Consider the following 20,504-nt stretch of genomic DNA (forward strand, 5'->3'; position numbering starts at 1 on the left):
TCTCTGTTCTGTTCTCTTTGTGACATTCAGCCCAGTGGGGGAGGGGAAAAAGATGTAGCTTTATTCTGAAAGGGTCTCACCGCTGCACCTCCTTCTCATTCCCTTCCCTCCGGAAACGCTCCACGTAATCCCGGCTGCATTTCTCCTGCGTCTGGCACTGCTCTTCAAAGATCTTGATGGTTTCATTGAAGGCCTCAATGGCCGTCCGTTTCATTTGCAATTCCTGAGCAGGAGGGAGAAAGAGGACGATGAAGTCAAGAGGAAATACTGTGGAAACCCACCATGAATATGTAGCAGGTACAGTTAATCCTGAACGACTATAAAGGAGCCCACCCATCACGATTGTAAATCATGATGGCTAAATTGACTGCTTTGATAAAAGAAAAAAAAAAACACAAGTACTTTTTTTTCTATTTGGAAACCGCTTCTGGACTTTGTGCTTGAGGTGGGGAAAAAAAATGAAATTTTGATTTTGGGTTTTACTGATTAGATAGAATAGAATAGAATAGAATAGAATAGAATAGAATAGAATAGAATAGAATAGAATAGAATAGAATTCTTTATTGGCCATGTGTGATTGGACACACAAGGAATTTGTCTTGGTGCATACGCTCTCATTGTACATAAAAGAAAAGATAGGCCTGTTCTTACAGAAATGGCTAGTTGATACTACTATGTGAAAGTAACAAACTGAGGTTGGATGTTACTTCTTATTCTACTGCACCAAAGCGAGTCGGACGTCAATGCCTTTTCTTTCTTTTTCTCTTCCCTTTTTTTCTCTTCCCTTTTTTCCCTATTATTTGCTTTTGTATTTTAGATTATAAACTAATAAAAAGGATTGACATAGCAAAAAAAAAAATTAAATTAAATTAAACCGTGACGTTGGTAAGATTGTTTTTTCAGGAGCTGTTAAGTAAACACTATAATTGTTAAGCCAACCCATGGCTTGCTAAGGGTGCAATTTTGCCCAAAACCAGAAGTAAGTACACGTTTTCGGCAAAACTGTTGTAAAAAGTGTTCATGTGACTGTGGGATGTCACAAATGATCATAAATGCTGCCCGGTTGCTGAGCGCCTGAAGTTCAGTCATGTGACTGCAAGTGGCGGTGGGGCACTGTGTCAGCATTCCAAGTAACACCCCCAAGGAAAGAAGACTCCAAGGCTGGAAGTTCCTCAAAGTTCCATTTCCTTAGAGATGTCATATTGGCACATCTGGAAAAACCCGAATCTGAAAGCTTCCATGTTTCCCCCACCCAAAATAAAGTCCAAGTCCCTTCCCCTGCACCCACATGTCCATCACAATGCACTGTCCTAACTGGAGATGCCTCCCAATCACCCCACTCCAGGTGCAGGGCAGAACGTCCTTGACTCTCAGAGAAAAGAATGTTGTTATGGCTAAATAACTCTACCAACTCCATGCAATCCCCCACCCCTGTTTCCCACAGCACTAAGTGTGGCAGCCCTGAAGATCCAAAGAAAAAGATGGCCTCCATGGCTGACACACTGTTATTAAGTGTGAATCTGGGTTGTAAGAACTCCCGAGTAGGTCTGTCATAAGCATTCCAAGTTTTAGACCACGGGGCCCCCAACCCCTGGGCTGTGGGGCCTGCGAAAGTGGTGGGTCGAGCATGTAGTTCCACTTGCACATGCAGCAGGTGGGCGAGCACATGCAGCTCCATTTCTGTGAGTGGCAGGTGCATGTGCTCGCCACTTGCACAAGTTGAGCTGCGCACGTCCATGCGCTCACCCGCCGCTCGTGGGAAACCATTCCCTCTCTCTCCCTGACCGGTCTGCAATGCCAGAAAGGTTGGAGACTCAGACCACTGTTCTAGATGCTTGACAAGGTTGTAAGTCAAGGACCAGTAGTCTTTAAAGAAGATTTTTAAAGTCAGCCGGTTTTAAGTACCTGTGAGGTGCGTGTGTATTCTTCGTAAAGAAGGTCGTACTCGCGGCTCTTGTCCTGGTACTGCTGGTGATAGACTTTCAGCTGCTCCCCAACCGCCTCCACGCTGTCCTCCTTCACCACCTGGTCCTGCCAAAGCAGAGCAAAGGATTAAAGAGAACGACTGTTACCATCCCTGGAAATGATATGAGAGATGTTCAAAGGGAGCATCCTCCCCCAAAGCAAGACACTCCAAAATTCTTTGCCAAGTTTCTCTTTATAGAGAAAGAAAGCCTCCTTAAGACAGTTAGCTTAACTGCTCTGGGAAAAGCAGAGTTGGCAACTTTCTGTAATTTAACCTTCCTGGGTTTTAAGATTCTTGGCTCCTCTTCAGTTCGGAAAAGCCACTTTTCCCTTCTTTGTTCCAACAGTGAATTGCTTGCATATTCCTCCCTTCTCCCATGTTCTTTTCGGTAAATTAGTGAGGCCAGCAGACCAATTCTTCCATTGATTAATTGAAGATTAATGTCTGGTCACCCAAGACAGCCTTTTCAAGTCTGCTGCTTTCCAAATGTAAGAATAATGGAAATAGTTGCACATTATATCTCCAGGTTGCCGGGACATCGAGCGTCTAAGACTGCTGTGCTTAATTGCTGCCGAATGTCACTTTCTGATATATTAATCGAAATCCATTTTTTAAATTTAGCAGCTCTAGCAGCTGAGGTAACTAGCTCAGCATTCTCTTTCCAAAGAGAAGGCAGTAAAGAAATAGCTTAGGGCAGCACATAAATCTAGGAAACTATTCTTTTCCCTTCATGTTGCTTCTTCTGCACAATTAGCTTACAAGACAGACTGTTGCTAGATAAGGAGGCTTTGCTCAGCTACCTCAACTTGTTGATACTGGTAGGAGTGTCTATGGAGATTCTCAGTCATCCAGGTCATGGTTGTCCCAAAGGTGCTTTTTTCAAGAGGCAACTGGACTTTCTGGTTTTTCTTTGAAGATGTTTCGCTTCTCATCCAAGAAGCTTCTTCAGCTCTGACTGGATGGTGGGGAATGGAAGGATCTATACTCCTTGCAGACAGCTGGTCATTTGCATCCTTTTAAAGAGCTGTTAAGGCCACCTGGAGGTTTATCTGTATCGTCAAGGTCACCTGAGTGGTGCAAATGGGTGTGGAGCCTTCTTGGAACTGTTGAAAGGACTGTGTTGTAGACTGGAGACAGATGATGTCCTATCCCTCCCCCTCTGTTGAGAGAGGGCTGTTCAATTTTGACACAGATGGCCTCTTTGACTGCTCTTTCAAACCAGTGGTCCTCTCTGTCCAAAATGTGGACTTTGCTGTCTTCAAAAGAGTAGCCTTTGTCTTTTAAATGCAGATAGACTGCTGAATCTAGTCCTGATGGCTTTGTTCTCCTATGTTGTGCCATACGTTTATGAAAGAAGCTTCTTGGATGAGAAACGAAATATCTTCAAAGAAAAACCAGAAAGTCCTGTTGCCTCTTGAAAAAGCACCTTTGGGGCATTGTTGATAGGAGCTAAATTCCCCTATGAACTTGGCCTAATCTTTAGATCGTAAATCCAGCCCGGAGTCCCATTTGGACAGTAGGCCAGCTGTGTGCTCCAATGGGCCACACACCAAACCGAAGATGGAGATAGTTATCTTCCGCTTCAGTTCTTAAAATCCAGCATCAGGCTGCCTCTCTTAAGGAAGACATTTCACTTAGCAACCATAACCAACATCTCTACCCACTTCAGATCAGACGACTTCCTTCCACTCAGGAAGTGCTCAGGTTATTTGGCATCCTGTTTCTGACGGAGGCCCGTTCCGTTGGTGCACAGTGAGCTAGCAACCATCTCTCACCTGCTGGTACTTGGAGATCGGGTACAGTAACCGAGTGTCCAGCTTGGCGTTGTACTGGGCCAGGGACTCGTGCCGGTAGTGGTTGATGAGTTCCACCACAGAGCCAAAGGTCAGCGGCTCTGAGAAGCCATATTTGCCTTCCCGGTGGAAAATCTTGATCAGTTTGTTGTTTCCCCCTTTCCTGTCAAAAGAGAAAGGACCCGACCTTCAGCCCATCCAGGCTTAGAAGCAACACACTGCTCCTCCATCTTGTTTCCTTCCCCACTGCATGCCTGGGCCCTCATCCTCTCTAAAGCCCAAACCCAGAGAAGAGACAGTGAGATGCAATCAAATCCAATCCTCTATTGCTTACACCTAGTGGACAGAATCTTGCCAAACTAAAGCTATAGTTTTCTAACCTACTAGATACATCCTGAGAGATTCTAGGGTGTGGTTACCCTAAACCTCTTCCCCTGTTCCCCTTTCTAGTTTGGAACTATGCAATCTATTAATCCAGGCCTTTCTCTAGGAAAGCTCTGTGTGTGTGTGTCCCCTCCTGCTCTTCCAAGTCCATCATATCAGCCCTTCAACAAAGTTAAATTGGGACTCACCGGAGGGTCAATGTATATTCACCCTGGATCTTGCTGGACGCATCCCTCACCAGGAAGGTACCATCAGGAGTGTCTCGGAGTTTTTCATTCACTTCCTCTCTGAAAAAGCAGCAGGAAGATTTGGATCGTTTCAATACTTACGATCTTCATACACACAAACTTATATGAACATGTTGGCAATGCTGTTTGGCATTTTAAAATGCTTTTAAAAGCATTTTTTCGTGGAAGACGTTGTAGAAAAAATGCTTTTAAAAGTTAAAAAAAAAGCCTCTGATGATCGCACAGCTCAGCTGGGCATGAGGGGGGGGGGGGAGGCAGGGATTTTTGCTACCAGTTCTCTGAACCACCTGCCGCCATCACTACTGGATTAGGTCTGAACCGGGAGCATTTCACCCCTGATTAGGTGGCCTCCAAAGTCCCTTCCAACTCTATTGTTCTATGTTCCATGTTCTAAATCTCTTCTTTTCAACAGTTTCCTAAAAATAACCTGGAGGTACCATTTCTGACAGAAGAAAGACTGGCAAACTCATTTACAATTAAATTAACTACTGAAAAGTTTATGAACAGAGCAAGGAAAGCCTCAACAAACTCTTCCATCCCACTTCCAAAAAGGCCCATTTTGATCCAATTGTTCCTTTCACATACCCCCACCTCCCCATGACTACAATCTAGCTCAGGGGTCTCCAACCTTGGCAACTTTAAGACTTGTGGACTTCAACACCCAGAGTTTCTCAGCCAGCAAAAGGTATTGAAGTCCCCAAGTCTTAAAGTTGTCAAGGTTGGAGATCCCTGGTCTACCTCATTTGGGTCCCCCTTTACCTGGAGATATCTCCCCAGTACCACTCTGCATCCTGCAGGGTTGTGCCATTCCCGTTGGTTAGAGAGACTGCTGCAGGTTTTGCTTTGGGTGGCTTTGGAGGCAGAGCTGGAAAAGAGAAGACCAGGTTGGCTGAAAGGAACACTATCAAGTCTATCCTGGAAGACCACCATGCTATTTGAAAAGGAGCATGGAGACCCAATGGTATCTCATCAAGGAAGTCATTCCATTCCTCTCAATTATATGCAGGAGGGTCAACTCACCCTGGAGAAGTTTAACGAATTAGAGACCTTGGCATTCGGCTTTTGCATACACATACACCCTTTCTAGCTCTCCTCAACCTATTGCTCTCCAAACGTGTTGATCTTCAACTTCCTAGCCAATGAGGTTGTTCAGTACATCTGGAGGAATCGCTGGGGAAGCCTGCTGCCCTGTTCCAACTACATCCACTTGTCTCTTTTGGCCACGCATCCCATCCTCACAATCCCTTCTCCTGCACCATACACGAAGACACAAGGTTTCCCTACCTGGAGGGGGAAGGTCTGGCTCAGTGTCCTTTGTCTGCAGAAGGGTCTCCAGGAAGAGGTTTGGAAAATCAGGCGTTGTCTCAGAGCTGTGGGAGGAACAGGACAAAGTTATGCATCGGAGTCCATGGGGACAGCAGCTTAGCGCCTCAGCTAATGAAGAATTCAGAGCCTGAGCTCCTCACTCTAGGAAAATAATTTCTATACATACAGGTTTTCCACTTTCATTGACAGAGAATATTTGTGTTCTGACCTAGGTTTCCTTAGACATTAAACAACTCAAACGTATTCCCGGCAAACCTCTTTAATTCATACAGCTGTAAATTACTTTCATTTACAGTCCGCAAGGCTTGATAAACAGTCTTATTTATTTATTTATTTATTTATTTATTTATTTATTTATTTATTTATTATTCGTATTTCTATGCCGCCCAACTCTCCGAGGACTCTGGGCGGCTTACACCAAAGACAATATGAACAATATACAGTAAGAGACGTTAAAAACTCATACACACCACTCATGGCCGGATCTCACAAGATCGCAGTGGTGAGATCAACGGCCCCAAGCCTGCCGGAAAAGCCAGGTTTTCACCATTTTTCGGAAGGCCAGTAGGGTGGGAGTGGTCCTGGCCTCAGGAGGTAGCTGATTCAAGAGAGCCAGGGCAGCCACAGAGAGGCCCTCCCCCACGGACCCGCCAGGCGACATTGTTTAGCTGACGGGACCCAGAGGAGGCCAACTCTGTGGGATCTTACAGGTCGTTGGGAGCTATGTGGTAGAAGACGATCTCGAAGATAGCCTGGCCCTAAGCCATATAGGGCTTTAAAGGTAATAACCAACACCTTGAATTGTGACCGGAGACCAACAGGAAGCCAGTGCAGCTCACGGAGGATTGGTGTAATGTGGGAGTACCTAGGTGCATCCACGACCACCAAGCGGCTGCATTCTGGACCAACTGTAGTCTCCGAACACTTTTCAGGGGTAGCCCCATGTAGAGTGCATTGCAATAATCCAACCGTGAGGTGACAAGGGCATGAGTGACTGTGAGAAGAGCCTCCCGATCCAAGTAGGATCGCAATTGGTGTACAAGGCGAACTTGTACAAAGGTCCCCTTAGCCACACCTGCCAGATGTTGCTCTAATCTTAGCTGTGGGTCAAGGAGGACACCCAAATTGCAAATCCATTCTGAGGAGGGCAACTTCTGCCCCCCCAGGACTAAGGATGGACAATCGACATGGTCCTTGGGAGGCAATACCCACAGCCACTCGGTCTTGTTTGGGTTAAGCCTGAGCCTGTTTACTCCCATCCAGACTCTCACAGCCTCCAGGCACTGGCACATCACATCCACTGCTGTCTTTCAGAGGAATGTTTACAAACACTCACCTTATCTCCCTTGGAATGCTGCCAGAGAACTAATTGCCACATGGAGGGCAAGGCCAAACTTAGCACAGAGTCAAACAGAGCTTTTCCAGAGCTTTTCCCGATCAGATGAACTAATTGCTTCTTCTTTATGTCTTATGGGAGGGGCCAATCATCTCCAAGCCTTACTCCCAAGTCAACCCTGTTTCCTTAATTGTTCCTGTCTCCTGGTAGCTCTGCACACGCACACACTGGGAACAGGCTCACACTGTTCTTCTGCCTCGCTGATGTCAGACTCCAGAGACTCCGGAGGCAGCAAAGAACCACAGATGGCCTTGGCCCCCACTCTGCCTCTGACTCAGAGCCATCATTGGAGCCTTCTCCAGACTCCAGGACTGGCCCACATTCCTCCCCAACCTCCTCACTGTCCGAATCAGCTGCCAGCTCTGCTGGCGGGCCACAACAATTTGGTAAGCTCAGGGTTGGACATGAAGGGTCCTTGGTGCTCTCTAAACTTGGTGGTTTTCCTGCAAGCGTTTCATTACCCAAACTAGGTAGCATCATCAGTGCTTATTAGATAATGAAATGTCTGCAAAAAAAACAACCAAGTTCAGAGAGCACCAAGGACCCTTCAGAATCCAAATCCACAGATAAACACACCAGTCTCGTCATAGAATTGGAAGCGACAACATCTAATCCTACCCTTGGCAATGTGCCCCAAACCAACTAAACCAGGGGTCTCCAACCTTGGCAACTTTAAAACGTGTGGACTTCATCTCCCAGAATTCCTCAGCCAGCTTTGCTTTGCTTTGCTTTGCTTTGCTGGCTGAGGAATTCTGGGAGTTGAAGTCCACAAGTTTTAAAGTTGCAAAGGTTGGAGACCCCTGAACTAAACCATACTCATAACCATGGCAGTCCAGTATCTTCTTACAAGCTTCCAGAGATGGAGAGCCCACAACCTCCATAGGTAGTCTGTTCCACTGTTGTAGATGTCTTTTTTGGGGGGGTCTTCTCTCATCTAAAAAAGACCTCCCCATTCCATCCCACTTTATTTATTTTTATTAAATTTATACACCATTCACCTTGCTATCCAAAGTGACTCTCACAATACAAAGAAGGAGAACAATACAAACAATTATAAATATAGGAAGCATTAAAGTGACAAAAATCAAATAGACTTCAGCTCCAATTTAAACAAGGATTGGCTACCTCTGGCCCAGCAACCTTCCAGACGTATTTCCAGCCCCCTGCTGTATTTTCAGGAGTGCCGATAAAAGGGAGCATCCTTGCCCCAAGGCAGAGGGGGATTTGGGGCCACCCACCTGGCAGCTGCAGGGAGACGAAGGAGCAGAACCCCAAAGATCTCACTCAGGGTCCGAGGCGACAATCCATTGCTTTCAGCTTGTTCAGCCACCTTGGAAAAGTGCTGGAGCAGGAACTGGAAGGTGAGGAGGTGTGGCAGAGGCATGGCTGGAGACTCCAACACCGAAAGCAACTGCTTTTGACAAAGCTCCGGTTGGGTAACATCTAGAGAGGAGCAGGAGTTGGTTTCCAAAAGGAAAAGAGAGCGAGGCTTGAGAATCTGTGCATCTTTGCACCAAAAGGTTGGGCATACTGAAACATGTCTATGTCTGCTAGGAAGACTCAGGAAGCTGGCACTCCTTACATACCTAGAACCCCACCAAGCGTTCAAATTAAATCCTGGGAGAAGAAACCATGGAGGGAATCCAGAAGTTACAGGGCAAATGATTGTGGGGTGTTTGAGAAAACAGAGGCCGAAGCAAAGGCAGAGAATCAGGATATGATGTCAGTCCTGCTGACCGACCAACTCTTTAGCTTCTCCCGTCTCTGAGATTTTTTTTTTTTTAAATATCTTTATTAAATATTTACAGTAAAATTAACACATAATAATGATTGGAAAACAATATAAATGAAATGTAGGAACACATAAGCACAAGACTAAAACAAAACAACATGACTAACCGAGAGTTAAACTCACTCTCCAATTAATATTAACTAATATCATCCTAACCAAACATTTCAATACAATCAAGTTCTTTTAATTATCTACAAAACAATTGGCCTGTTTTTTCCAAAATTATAAAGAATTATATAGCCTATTAAGTATCTATTTAATCTAATAAAACGATCTTATCACCCTAGGTTTAACCTTTTTTTAAGCCAGACAAAGCATCTGTCCCAACTTTTATTATATATTGAGTCTTTCTTATCTTTTAATATATATGTTAACCTGTCCATCTCAGCACATCGAAGAATCTTATTTATTATCAGATGGTCAGGGGGCGTATCTGCATCTTTCCACAGCTGGGCAAACGCCATTCCCGCCTCTGAGATGTTTTGATTAGGGAACTTTAAGAGCTGATGCCCAGATTGATCGATTGCTTGCTTCTTTCCTTCTTGGCCATGACTCTTTTATGCTGTGTATTTTACACTGTAAGCTTACATGCCGGGACGAATATCTCGCTTACTGATTTTACATAAGCTGTGCTAGAGCCTTTCCTGGTACAAGGCGGGCAAAAAGGATTTAAGTCAGTGTTTATTTATTTAAAAGGCTCTCCTTTTCTGCCAGCCTCAAACTTCCTGGTCTTTGTCCCAGCTTGCAGCTGTTCGTGCATCTCTCCTCCCTAACCTCCACTCTGAAGCTTTCCTTTCCCTAAAAAGCTCTTCTCACCTTGGAGCACTCGTAAGATTTCACCCTGCATGCAAGGGGGTACCACGGGGGTTGGCAGATCTTGCAGGTATCCCTTGAGAGCCTCGCCTAGGGAATGCACATCTAAGACCTCCAAATCGCCAGTCACAGCCCAGTCTGCAGGGACAGAAAAAGTGAGAGAGGATTTGTTCCAGGAAGCGACTCAGAAGCTGACCCTGGTTTATTCTGGCCAGGTTGCCATCTCCTAGCTTACAGCCTTGACTCTCCCGATGACTCTGACAATGGGAAATGCAGGCCAGACTCAAGCAAGGGCTCCACCATCATTTTCTGGCACCTTGACTCTACAGGTCTTAAATGTTTGTTTGTTTGTTTGTTTGTTTGTTTTTTTGTTTGTTTGTTTGTTTGTTTGTTTGTTTGTTCGTTCATTCATTCATTCAATTTATATCCCGCCCTTCTCCTAGTGGACTCAGGGAGGTGCACAGCCAGAACTAAAACACATATCAATACAAAATTTAAAATTATTAAAAGAATTATATAACTGTGGCCCAAAAATTTAAAACATTGAAAACTAAAATCCATTTGACAATTTAAAAAGCTAAAAAAGACTAAAAAAGGGGGGGGGGGCTTTCACGCCAGCCCTGCTTGATGGAAAAGTTTTTAGGGCACGGCGAAAAACCCGGAGATCCGATATCCTTCGTATCTCCGGGGGCAAATCATTCCAGAGGGCAGGAGCTGCCACAGAGAAGGCCCTCCCCCTGGGGGTCGCCAGCCGACATTGCCTGACTGACGGCACCCTGAGGAGTCCCCCTCTGTGGGAGCGTACTGGTCGGTGGGAGGCTATCGGCATGTTGGACTACTGTTGGCTCATTATTGACTCATTACTTCATCCAGCCTCTACCAACAACAGCAGTGGTGGGATTCAAATAATTTAACAACCGGTTCACCCATGGTCAGGTTGGCTGTGATGGGAGGCATGGCCCATCCCCATCCTCCAACTCCACCACACATGCGGGACGAGTCTCCCGCAACAGCCAACCTGATCTTGGGTGAACTGGTTGTGAAATTACCACCACTACCACCCCTGCTATCAAAATGGATCCTCAGCACTGCGCTGCAATGGAGAAATGGGAAACGGAGCAGCCGGCATGAGGGAAGGAGCAGGGAGAGGGAAGAGGGAAAGCGGCCTTCTCCTTCCCTCACGCCGGCTGCTCCGTTGGCCATTTCTCCATTGCAGCACAGCGCCCAGGATCCACTTTGATAGCAGAGGTGGGTGGATGGATAATTTAACAACTGGTTTGCTTGAACTGGTGCGAACCGGCTGAATCCCACCACTGAATAGCAGACACCGCTTATAGATCTTCTTACGACACCTACTAGGCCTTCTGACTCTCCAATTGCCTTAAAGTTCCTTTTAATACAAGCACTTCCCAGATGACATAAACTAACTTGTGTGGGCTAAAGTCAACGGAAGGAATTCAAAACATGACAGCTGAAAGTTCAGAGATGCACCAGCAGTGTGGCTGCTGGTGGTTTTGGCATCCACGGACGTGGCAGCCCATCTAAGCAAAAGTTGACTTTCAGAAGAAATCCAGGAACAAAGCACCCTCAAAGATCAGTTGCTTTTTAAAAAAATTAACCCAATGTGAGTTTAGAAAATAAAAACGGGGATGGGAATGTGTCTAGGATCACCATTTCCTGACAAAAGATAAATTGAGATAGCCAGGAACTTGGGGGAATTTTAGTGATGGTGACAAAAAGCAAGCTTATCTGTTTTTCTTCTGGTAAGTGGTTGTTTGGTGACTAATTATCCCTACCACGGCAGCCATGTTGTGAATGCACGACACACACCACCCCCCCCATGGCATCCATTTTGCAAGAAGAGAGCCCAAAATATCCTTCCCAAATTTAAATGTGTCCAGGGTTTCCCAATTTATTTTCTCTTCCTACGCATACAGAAAATCCAAGTAGATCTTGAACAAGAGTGGCCTTCTGCCAGTCAAAACAGTCCATTTAGGGTGAGGTGGCCAACTTGGCAATGTCCTAAGATCTTCTGCCTGCAGAACACAAGGCCACCCAAACCCACACAAAAATATTCAGAGCCCTGCAGATGGGTGGTATAACCATCCTGCCTCCCTCCGCTTTTGAATTTAGAGCGAGTTAACTAAATGGGCTCAGGACTCACGGGGTGCTTTCTGGTTTTTTAAATAAATGCTCTGCTCCCTCTCAACCACTCTCACCCCTTTGCTTCTGCCCTCCCTGCCTGGGTCTTTTGCTGAGAAGCTCTGAATACAGGCACTGCTGCTGCAGCCTCTAATCTCTTCCATCTGATCAGCCTTGCTTGCTCCCCGCAGAACTGGTTCTTACCGGTTCTCAGTGCTTGCCTTAGTTCGGAGCCAGATGTTCTGTAGAGCATCTTGCTGTCTAACCCTGCGAAAGCAACACACAGCAGATTGGATTAGCTTCACAAAGGAGATTTTTTTTTCCTTCTTCCTGGTGGGGGGGCAGAGAGCTGGGGATGCTGCACTTTGGGGGCAGGGAAATAAAAATGGAAGGAGTAAGGCCAATGCTTAGGAAAAGGAGCTGTTTTCTTTTCCTGTTTGCCCACCTGCACATCTTCATATTTATACTTTGGTATCCCATTCTTTCCTTAAAATGCTCAGGACACTGGTTTCATTCCTACACCGAGAACCCTGTTAGGATAGGCAGAAGGAGACTGATTGGGACAATGTCACCCAATGAGCTTCCTCACCTCAAGTTATGAATCTGGCCTCTCCAATCTTCACCTGTTACTCCAATCATTACACCAGATTCATTCATGGAGGTCTATCTACTTTGGCCCGCAGAGCGGAAATCTTGGTAGCGCCAGCATCCCGGGGGAATCAACCTTTCCGAAAAGGGAGGGTAGACACAGGAAGTACCCTGCCAATATATTCCTCTGTTCAACTCCACTTCTGCCAATTTGTCTGTGCACTACCCAACATGCTAAATCTGTCAGGGTTCCTGACAAGAAAGATGGCTTCTAGGTCTGACAAACTCTTAACCAGGGTTTTGAGATGATGGGCTGCGCACTGAACTTTGGCCACAAGCCTCTTTTGAACCAGCAACTCCTGAGCCAGAGAGTCTCTAAACCAAAAGCTCTTGAGTATGATTCCTCCCTTCTATTAAGCCCTTGCTACCTATTAAAAAAATTACTTTTTTTTTTTTAAAAAGGGCTACACTAGAACTACTTATACTCCATTTGGTATGGACAAGCCATTTATGTCCATTTGGTATGGACAAGCCATTTATTTTGCTTGCTTTTACTTATTACATTTATATCTTGCTTTTTTGCTCAAGAATCAAAGTAAGTATTAATAGCGCTCTGCTCCCTCCTTCATTTTTTCTACAACAACCCTGTGAGGTAAATTGGATTGAGAGAATGGCTTAAAGCTACCCCATGAGCTCCTGTGGTTGAAAATGGAAAAAAAATCTAGGTAACCCAACCCATTAATCACTAGGTCACACTGATTCTTTATTCTCCATCATGTAACTGAGTCCCCATAAAGAGCACCAGGTGGTCTTCCATCCAGACTGTCTTAACATCAGCAAGGAAGCTTCAAGAGGTACCCTTCATACCAGTATCCCCTGTGTATTTTGCAGGCGTTGCCTCTGGGCCAAAATCTCACACAACCCTGCTGTCTCCTTTGGCTCACCTTTCTTCTCAATCACATCCACCAGCCTACACAGCAGAGGTGGGGCGACCTCAGGTGGGGCAAACTGTTCAGAAAGTTCTGGAAGTGTCACCCCTGAAACATGGACAGAAAAACAGGTCAGCAAAAGGCCTGAGATAGTTGGGGAAAGAGAAAAGCAGATTTGAAAAGGGAAGACTTTTTAAAATGTATTTATTAAATTTATATGCTGTCCATCTCTCTTTCCAAGGCAACTCTGGAAATAGAAGGAAAAAATCATGTATTTTTTTTCATGGGTACAGAGGAAGGATTGCGGGCTCTATAATGCCCAAAGCAATTCCTCTGGGCTCAAAATTAGGGCGCAATAACAGGAAGCCACAATCCTTGTGATAGACAATTTCTAGACTAATTGCCTTGAGTTGCTTGGCTTACTTTATCAAAATTCCTAAACCCAGAATTTTGATAAAAATGGAGAAGCTATGACAGCAGTGACATTGAGGGGTAGGAGGTATTCTCATCTTGGGCAGTACCAAAATCTAATTAAATTTTTTAAAAAATACTTTGAAAGTAACATGGAACTCTCTTCCATTTTTTTTCATTTTTTCCTTGATTTTTAGTAAGCAAGGTATTTATAAGAATCATTTTGGGGGAATGACCTGTACCTGATAAGAAATTGTATTTGATAATTGCCTATTAAATGTTTTGGTACATTTTGATTATCTCACCAGTTAGATCTCTTATAAATTATGTGAGCAGCATCAAATATTTTTAAATGAGAAAAATGGATTTGTTTAATTGTTTCTAAAGGTTGATACTTGTTATTAACTCTTTTATTGTATGTTGCCCAGAATCACATTTGTGACAAGAGTATACCTACGACTAGTTGCTTAGTGAACTTTTAAGTTATAGCATACCCCAAAAAAGCTACTTAAAAATCTAACCTGAATTCAAAGTTCCAACATCCATATGGTTACATGCCCAATGGACGGCATGTATGGCTCTGTCCCATGGTCATATCATTGCAATTTGTAATATTTTTGCCAAAATCCAGCATTTGGGCTATGTTTACACAACATACTTTATCCTAAATTTGAGGTAGCAATGTTTTTGGCAAAAGAAAAGTCACATCATGAACAATGGATTTGCTTAACAACTGTGGCATTCATTTAATGTCCATAGCATTTTCTTTATAACGACTGCAAAAAAAAAAAAAAAAAGCCTGTACAATCAGGTGTGGTAACATGGAAACTCGCTTTATGACCGTCACGAATTATGGCCAAAATTGTAGGTTTAATTACAGTCGTAAGAAAAGGACTACCTGTAAAAATTTGATAATTGAATAAATATATCCAGTGATAACCTATCATTAATACAGCTACTGTGACCTATTATTAATACAGAATCACAATGAAAGGAATGAATAGAAACAAGGCTGAATTCCTATAAGTCATGACAGTAGGTTCAAATGACGTGCATAGTTTGTGATTTAGTGTGATATGGGGCATGATCCACTGATTGTCTTAATGAGTTGTGTGACAAGGTCATCACAGTAAGCAAAACAGGTTTATATGCGTGCAGTATGTGACCCAAGCAAGTGTGGGACATTGCTATCTTAAATTTAGGGTAAGGTACGTTGTGTAAACATAGCCAATCAGTGATTCTGGGATTTAGGACCCTTCCAACTGCAATTTGGGATAATAACACTGGCATGTTTTTGAACAATTGTTGCAAAGATTATCAATGGCATAACTGAAGGTTCTTAGGAGTCAAAAGGCTACAAACATTTTTAATGAACTCAATGTAAAAATAAAAAAGCTAGATGATCATAAAGGTGGAACCTGTCCAGATGCTAAGGGCCAGAATTTTAATCTTTATATTTGTACATTTATAATCTCCAAGAACCATAAAAGTAGCAGGGAGCTTCCACTATGACCTGCCAATTCTCCTGATTTTATTTAAATAAGGTCTGGTTTTTCCAGACTTAACTGGGCATCTGGCAATCAGTTGGCTTCACTTGTAAAACAGGTGCCAATTCCTCCTGGCCAGGAGTGCCCTTTGCAGCTGCCCTGGGCTCTACTTTGCACTCTGTAAGTAAAAAAAAAAAAATTCAAACCTATTTCTACCTCTTTTAAAGCACTCTCAGTCACCCCACTCAAAAAAAAGCCAGAAACGCTCCTGGACTATTTCCTTGCAAGTTGGCCTTAGGCCAGCTCTGGCCCCCAAGCCCCACAGCCGACGGCGTCAAATCCTCTGGCTCAGCCGGAGAATGTCAAGTCAGCACATTCCTGATTGTGAAACAGTGTGTGCATGCACGCACACTCGTTTATCTCTCTCTCTCTCTCTCTCTCTCTCTCTGTGTAAAACACATACACCAAGCAGGCCATTTCCCCTTCCAATGGTTCAACATTGGGCCTCTCTTCTTCAATGAAACTTAGCTAATGAAAAAGGAAATGGGAAGGAAAGCTGATTTTAGCTGTCTGTAAAGGATTCTGTTTCTGTTCTCAGCTACCTTGATAAGAATTTTTTTAAGGGAAAATGGGAGAAAAATGGGCCAAGAGAACTTTTTTTTGCTTCTGGTGCTATTATTCTTTCTTTCTTTCTTTTTTCCCCAGCAAGCACTTAAAAACTATTCCTCCACCCACCCACCCACTGTTGCTCACAGATGGATGCAGAAAGTTTTTCAAATTATTTTCAATGTCTCCAATGTGGGGATTTTAAACCATAAAAATCTCACACCTGCCCTGCTGAGGAGAAGAAACAAAACTTCTTCCTAGAAATATTTGCCTCAACTGGTAGCACTGCACTCAGATTATTGTATTTTCTCACAATCAGTCCAGCCAAGAAGTAACAAGAGTCATGACAGCAAGGCAGGGATTGGGGTTCAGAGAGAGCTCAGCCCATAACCCACCAAGGATTACATTATTAGTAAATCATATGTGAAAAAAAGAAAGCTGAGTCATTCATTCTGAAAATCACCAGGAGCCACAAAGGTTTTACAGTATCAGGAAGGAGCCATTGTCTCCCAAAGATGTGGCTATTCAGGTACAGATAGTTCTTGATGTACGACCACAATTGAGCCCAAAATTTCTGTTGCTAAGTGAGACAGTTAATTTCAGTTTTGCTCTATTTTATGACCTTTCTTGTTGCAGTTGTTAAGTGAATCACTGCAATTACGGTATTAAGTTAGTTACATGGTCGTTAAGTAAATCTGGCTTCCCCACTGTCTCTCCTTGTCAGAAGGCCACAAACACTGATCACTTTTTGGGGCCAAAAAGTGAATCTGTTGCCAAAATGTATGTCTAAATTTGGATCACATGACCCTGGGAATGCTGCAATGGTCGTAAGTATGAAAAACGATCATAAATCACTTTAGTGCCATTGTAACTTTGACCGGTCACTAAAGGAACTGTTGTAAGTCAGGGACTACCTGTAATGGGAAGGGAAGAAAACATTTACAGGTAGTCCTCAGCTTACAACAGTTCATTTAGTGACCGTTTATAAAGTTACAACGGCACTGAAAAAAGTGACATCATTTTTCACACTTACGACCGTTTCAGCACGGTCATTTGATTTACATTTGCATGCCTGACAACTGACTCACATTTATGACGGGTTGCAACGTCCTGGAGTCTTATGATCCCCCTTTTACCCCCTTCCGACAAGCAAAGTCAATGGGGGAAACCAGATTCACTTAACAACCGTGTTACTAATTTAAGAATGCAGTGATTCACTTAAGATTCACTTAAGTGCCAAGAGCCTTGGTAGTACAGTGGTTTAAAGCACCCTGTTATTAACACAGCTGCCTGAAATTACTGCAGGTTCGAATCTTACCAGGCTCAAGATTGACTCAGCCTTCCATCCTTTCTAAGGTAGGTTAAATGAGGACCCAGTTTGTGGGGGCAATAAGCTGACTTTGTATAAATATACAAAAGTATGAAGGCTATTGCTTAACGCATTGTAAGCCACCCTGAGTCTCCGGAGAAGGGCGGCATATAAATCAAATTAAAAAAAAAAAAAAGATATGTGGCAAGAAAAGTCGTAAAATGGGGCAAAACTGACTTAATAAATTTCTCACTTAGCAACATAAATTTTGGGGTCAATTGTGGTTGTAAGTTGAAGACGACCTGTATTGAGAGAGAAAAACTGATAGCTGTTTGAAGAAAACTTCTCTTTAGTTAGGCTTTAGACCAGTGTTTCTCAACCTTGGTAGCTTGAAGACGGGTGGACTTCAACTCCCAGAATCCCCCAGCCAGCAACGCTGGCTGGGGGATTCTGGGAGTTGAAGTCCACCCGTCTTCAAGCTTCCAAGGTTGAGAAACACTGCTTTAGACAAACCTTGTCTAACCAGACACCCTCCATTCTTTCGTGAACTATAACTCCCAAAATTCTTAGCCACAGGAGGGTATCCACAGTATATGGTCAAAACACTCAAGACAGTGGCTACAATCAAACTCTACCTGGTTTGACCACACCCTAGCTGGGAACTCCAACCTTCCTATTTTTTGGAAGGTGCCAAATTGGGATGTCTCTATCCATCAACCAATTTAATTTCATGCGCCCAAGATCCTTGCTCCTGCCATTATTTATAAGCGTTTTTACAAAAATAAATCCATCTTTCTTTTTCACATTCGCAGCTCCCTGTTTAGAGTACCTGGTTAGTCCATTAAAAAAAAAAAAAAAAACACCCATATAAATAGATTTTACGATTTAACGGAACAACAACACATCCTGGCAGGACTTCCTCTTCTGCACTCGCTAAATGCTGGGAAGCCTAATGAGAAAAATGGTCTCCCTTGGCTAGTTTACGATTTCTTTTCAGACAACCACTCTGCGCTTTGATGTGGTAGTTACTGCACATGACCCCGAAGCCCATAATTTGAGGCCACACTGCTTGCTGGCTTCAAGTGTGCACCCAGGCATCACCTCTTTGCAAATGCCCCTTATTCCGAGCAGGGCATCTCAAGCCTTCCGGGCTGTTCCCGCTCAGGAGACTGAGAGTAGCTGGGCCTTCCTACTCTGCTCTGCTCTGCGGGGGCAGATGGCAAGTCCAGCCAACAGGAACCAGGAAACTGGTTGGAGCAGAACAATGAATGGTGTGTTCTTGTTGTTGGTAGCCTTCCCTGGACTGGACGTTTCTGAACAGCGTTTTTTTCAAAAGCCTGACCTGAAGCCACACCGGTTCACTTTCTTCCTCCCTCTTGCAAGCCCTTCTTTTCACTTTGCACCCTGACGCAGGTACTCACCCTGTTCCTCCGGAGCATGGGATGCTCCTGTTCCAGGAGTGGCGGGTAGGGGCCTGGTGACCCTGGGACGATGGGACGGGAGGGAGATTTTCACTGGCCCCACATACTCCACATAGGTGCCTGGGAAATCCCCCTTTTGTTTGGTGCGCTCGTTGACCCCCAGAATCCAGCCAATCTGGTTCGGCATCTGCTCATCTCCATCTTTAAAGCCCAGTGCCTGCAAGGCCCCTTTGCTCACCACCAAGGTGTCCCCAGGTAACAGATCGATGTCTTCGTTGCGTTCCTTGCGGTAGGGGTAGAGGGCCCGATACTGGAAGCCTTCTGTGCTCCCCATAGTCCCCTGGAAAAGGCCGAGCAAATGCACCGGCGAGGGAAAAAGTGGAAGAGAGGGGTGGGCTGAGGGTGGCTGTCCCACTTCCCTCTCAAGTGCTCTGCATGAAGGTGAAAGTCTCCTGGGTCCGCTGGCATGAACGGCCGGGCCCTAAGTACAGCCCCGTCGTTCCCGTAACTTGAAGCCACGATTCAACCAGATGATGAAGCAAAGGGAGAACGTGACGAGCATAATCCAGCACTTGCAGGTTTTCTGGGGAGGAGAGGCAAACCACAGCTCAGGATCTCAAAGGTGTTCTGGAGGAAGTTGTGATGTGCAGGACTCTGGAAAAGGTAGAGGAAGGGAGGCCGTCACTCAGACATGTTTCCTTAGTAAGAGGACTAATACTTATACTTGATTTTAGAAGGTGTCCCGAGCAGCTAGCAGAAATGGAGCTCAGCACAACAGCTAGACTTGTGATGGCGAACCTATGACATGCGTGCCACAGGTGGCACACAAAGACATATCTGTGGGCACGTGAGCGTTGCCCTAGCTCAGCTCCAGCGTGCATATGTGTGCTGGCCAGCTGATTTTCGGGCCTTCAGGTCCCAATGGGTGTCGGGAAACAGGCAGTTTCCGGCCTCCAGAGGGCCTCCAGGGGGTGGGGAAAGCCGTTTTCGCCCTCCCCAGGTCCCTAGAAAGCCTCTGGAGCCTGTGAAGGGTGAAAAGCGGGCCTTCCAGTCCCACTGGAAGTTGGGAAATGGGCTGTTTCCAGCCTCTGGAGGGCCTCTGGGGGGTTGGGGAAGGCCGTTTTCGCCCTCCCCAGGCTCCAAGAAAGCTTCTGGAGCCTGGGGAGGGCAAAAAACAAGCCTACTGGGCCCACCATGCCATCGTGTGCCAAAAGCGGGGGAGTGCAGGGGGGTTGTGCGCATGTGTGGGGGGCCGGGACCATTGAATTATGGGTGTGAGCATGCGCGCATGCAACATACACCCCCCTGCTCTCCCCGTGCTTTTGGCATGTGACAGCAAAAAGATTAGCCATCACTGAGCTAAACTAAAAGAGAAATACCAAGAACAAGGAAACAGCAGACAAAAATACGACTGAGACAGCAGAAAGGACTATCATTTCCATTAGCAAAATTCAGTAGAGTCTTTCAGATTCTTTTAACCTTAAAGGGAAAAAAAAAACTTTTTCTCAACATCCCTTTAAAAAATTTTCTTTGATATTATTTGTAAAATCATTAAATTCTAATACACCTTTTTTAAACTTCTTAACGTACTTTCAAATACATTTTAATAATATTTTAGAAGCTTTAGGAATTACTCAAGCATTATATATAATGAAAAAAAAACACATTTTCAAACCTACTTTACAAATACAAAACTACATTAGAACTTCATTTCAATTACATATATCAGACTAGTAAAAATCTATCCTGACTCCATTAAATTTAAGTCACTCCTTCCAGCTTATCCTTATAGAATAGTGCAAATAGAAATATATATTATTTTCTACACCAAGAAAAAAAAGTAGAGACAGTTACATTGTTTTATTCAAAGAAAAGAATAAATCTAATTTGGTC

General features: G+C 44.4%; 1 protein-coding gene across 2 annotated transcripts in view; it reads right to left on the reverse strand.

The window, feature by feature from the left end:
• The window catches only part of PIK3R2 (phosphoinositide-3-kinase regulatory subunit 2), a 40,325-nt gene that overhangs the window by 10,936 nt on the left and 8,885 nt on the right, over positions 1–20,504 (reverse strand). The window contains exons 2-12 of one of the 2 annotated variants that reach the window (XM_070943379.1): positions 18,612–19,265; positions 13,393–13,485; positions 12,065–12,127; positions 9,722–9,856; positions 8,352–8,556; positions 5,676–5,761; positions 5,151–5,256; positions 4,332–4,430; positions 3,742–3,922; positions 1,906–2,031; positions 81–223 (exon numbers count right to left, since the gene is read on the reverse strand). In XM_070943379.1, the coding sequence (XP_070799480.1) occupies positions 81–223; positions 1,906–2,031; positions 3,742–3,922; positions 4,332–4,430; positions 5,151–5,256; positions 5,676–5,761; positions 8,352–8,556; positions 9,722–9,856; positions 12,065–12,127; positions 13,393–13,485; positions 18,612–18,945 (1,571 nt within the window). In that variant the 5' untranslated portion in view covers positions 18,946–19,265. The remainder of the gene's footprint in view (positions 1–80; positions 224–1,905; positions 2,032–3,741; positions 3,923–4,331; positions 4,431–5,150; positions 5,257–5,675; positions 5,762–8,351; positions 8,557–9,721; positions 9,857–12,064; positions 12,128–13,392; positions 13,486–18,611; positions 19,266–20,504) is intronic. The other variant, XM_070943388.1, reaches the window with a different exon arrangement.

Source organism: Pituophis catenifer, unplaced genomic scaffold (assembly GCF_029215685.1).
Source record: "Pituophis catenifer annectens isolate HBS135680 unplaced genomic scaffold, rPitCat1.0.hap2 SCAF_1, whole genome shotgun sequence".
NCBI lineage: Eukaryota > Metazoa > Chordata > Lepidosauria > Squamata > Colubridae > Pituophis > Pituophis catenifer.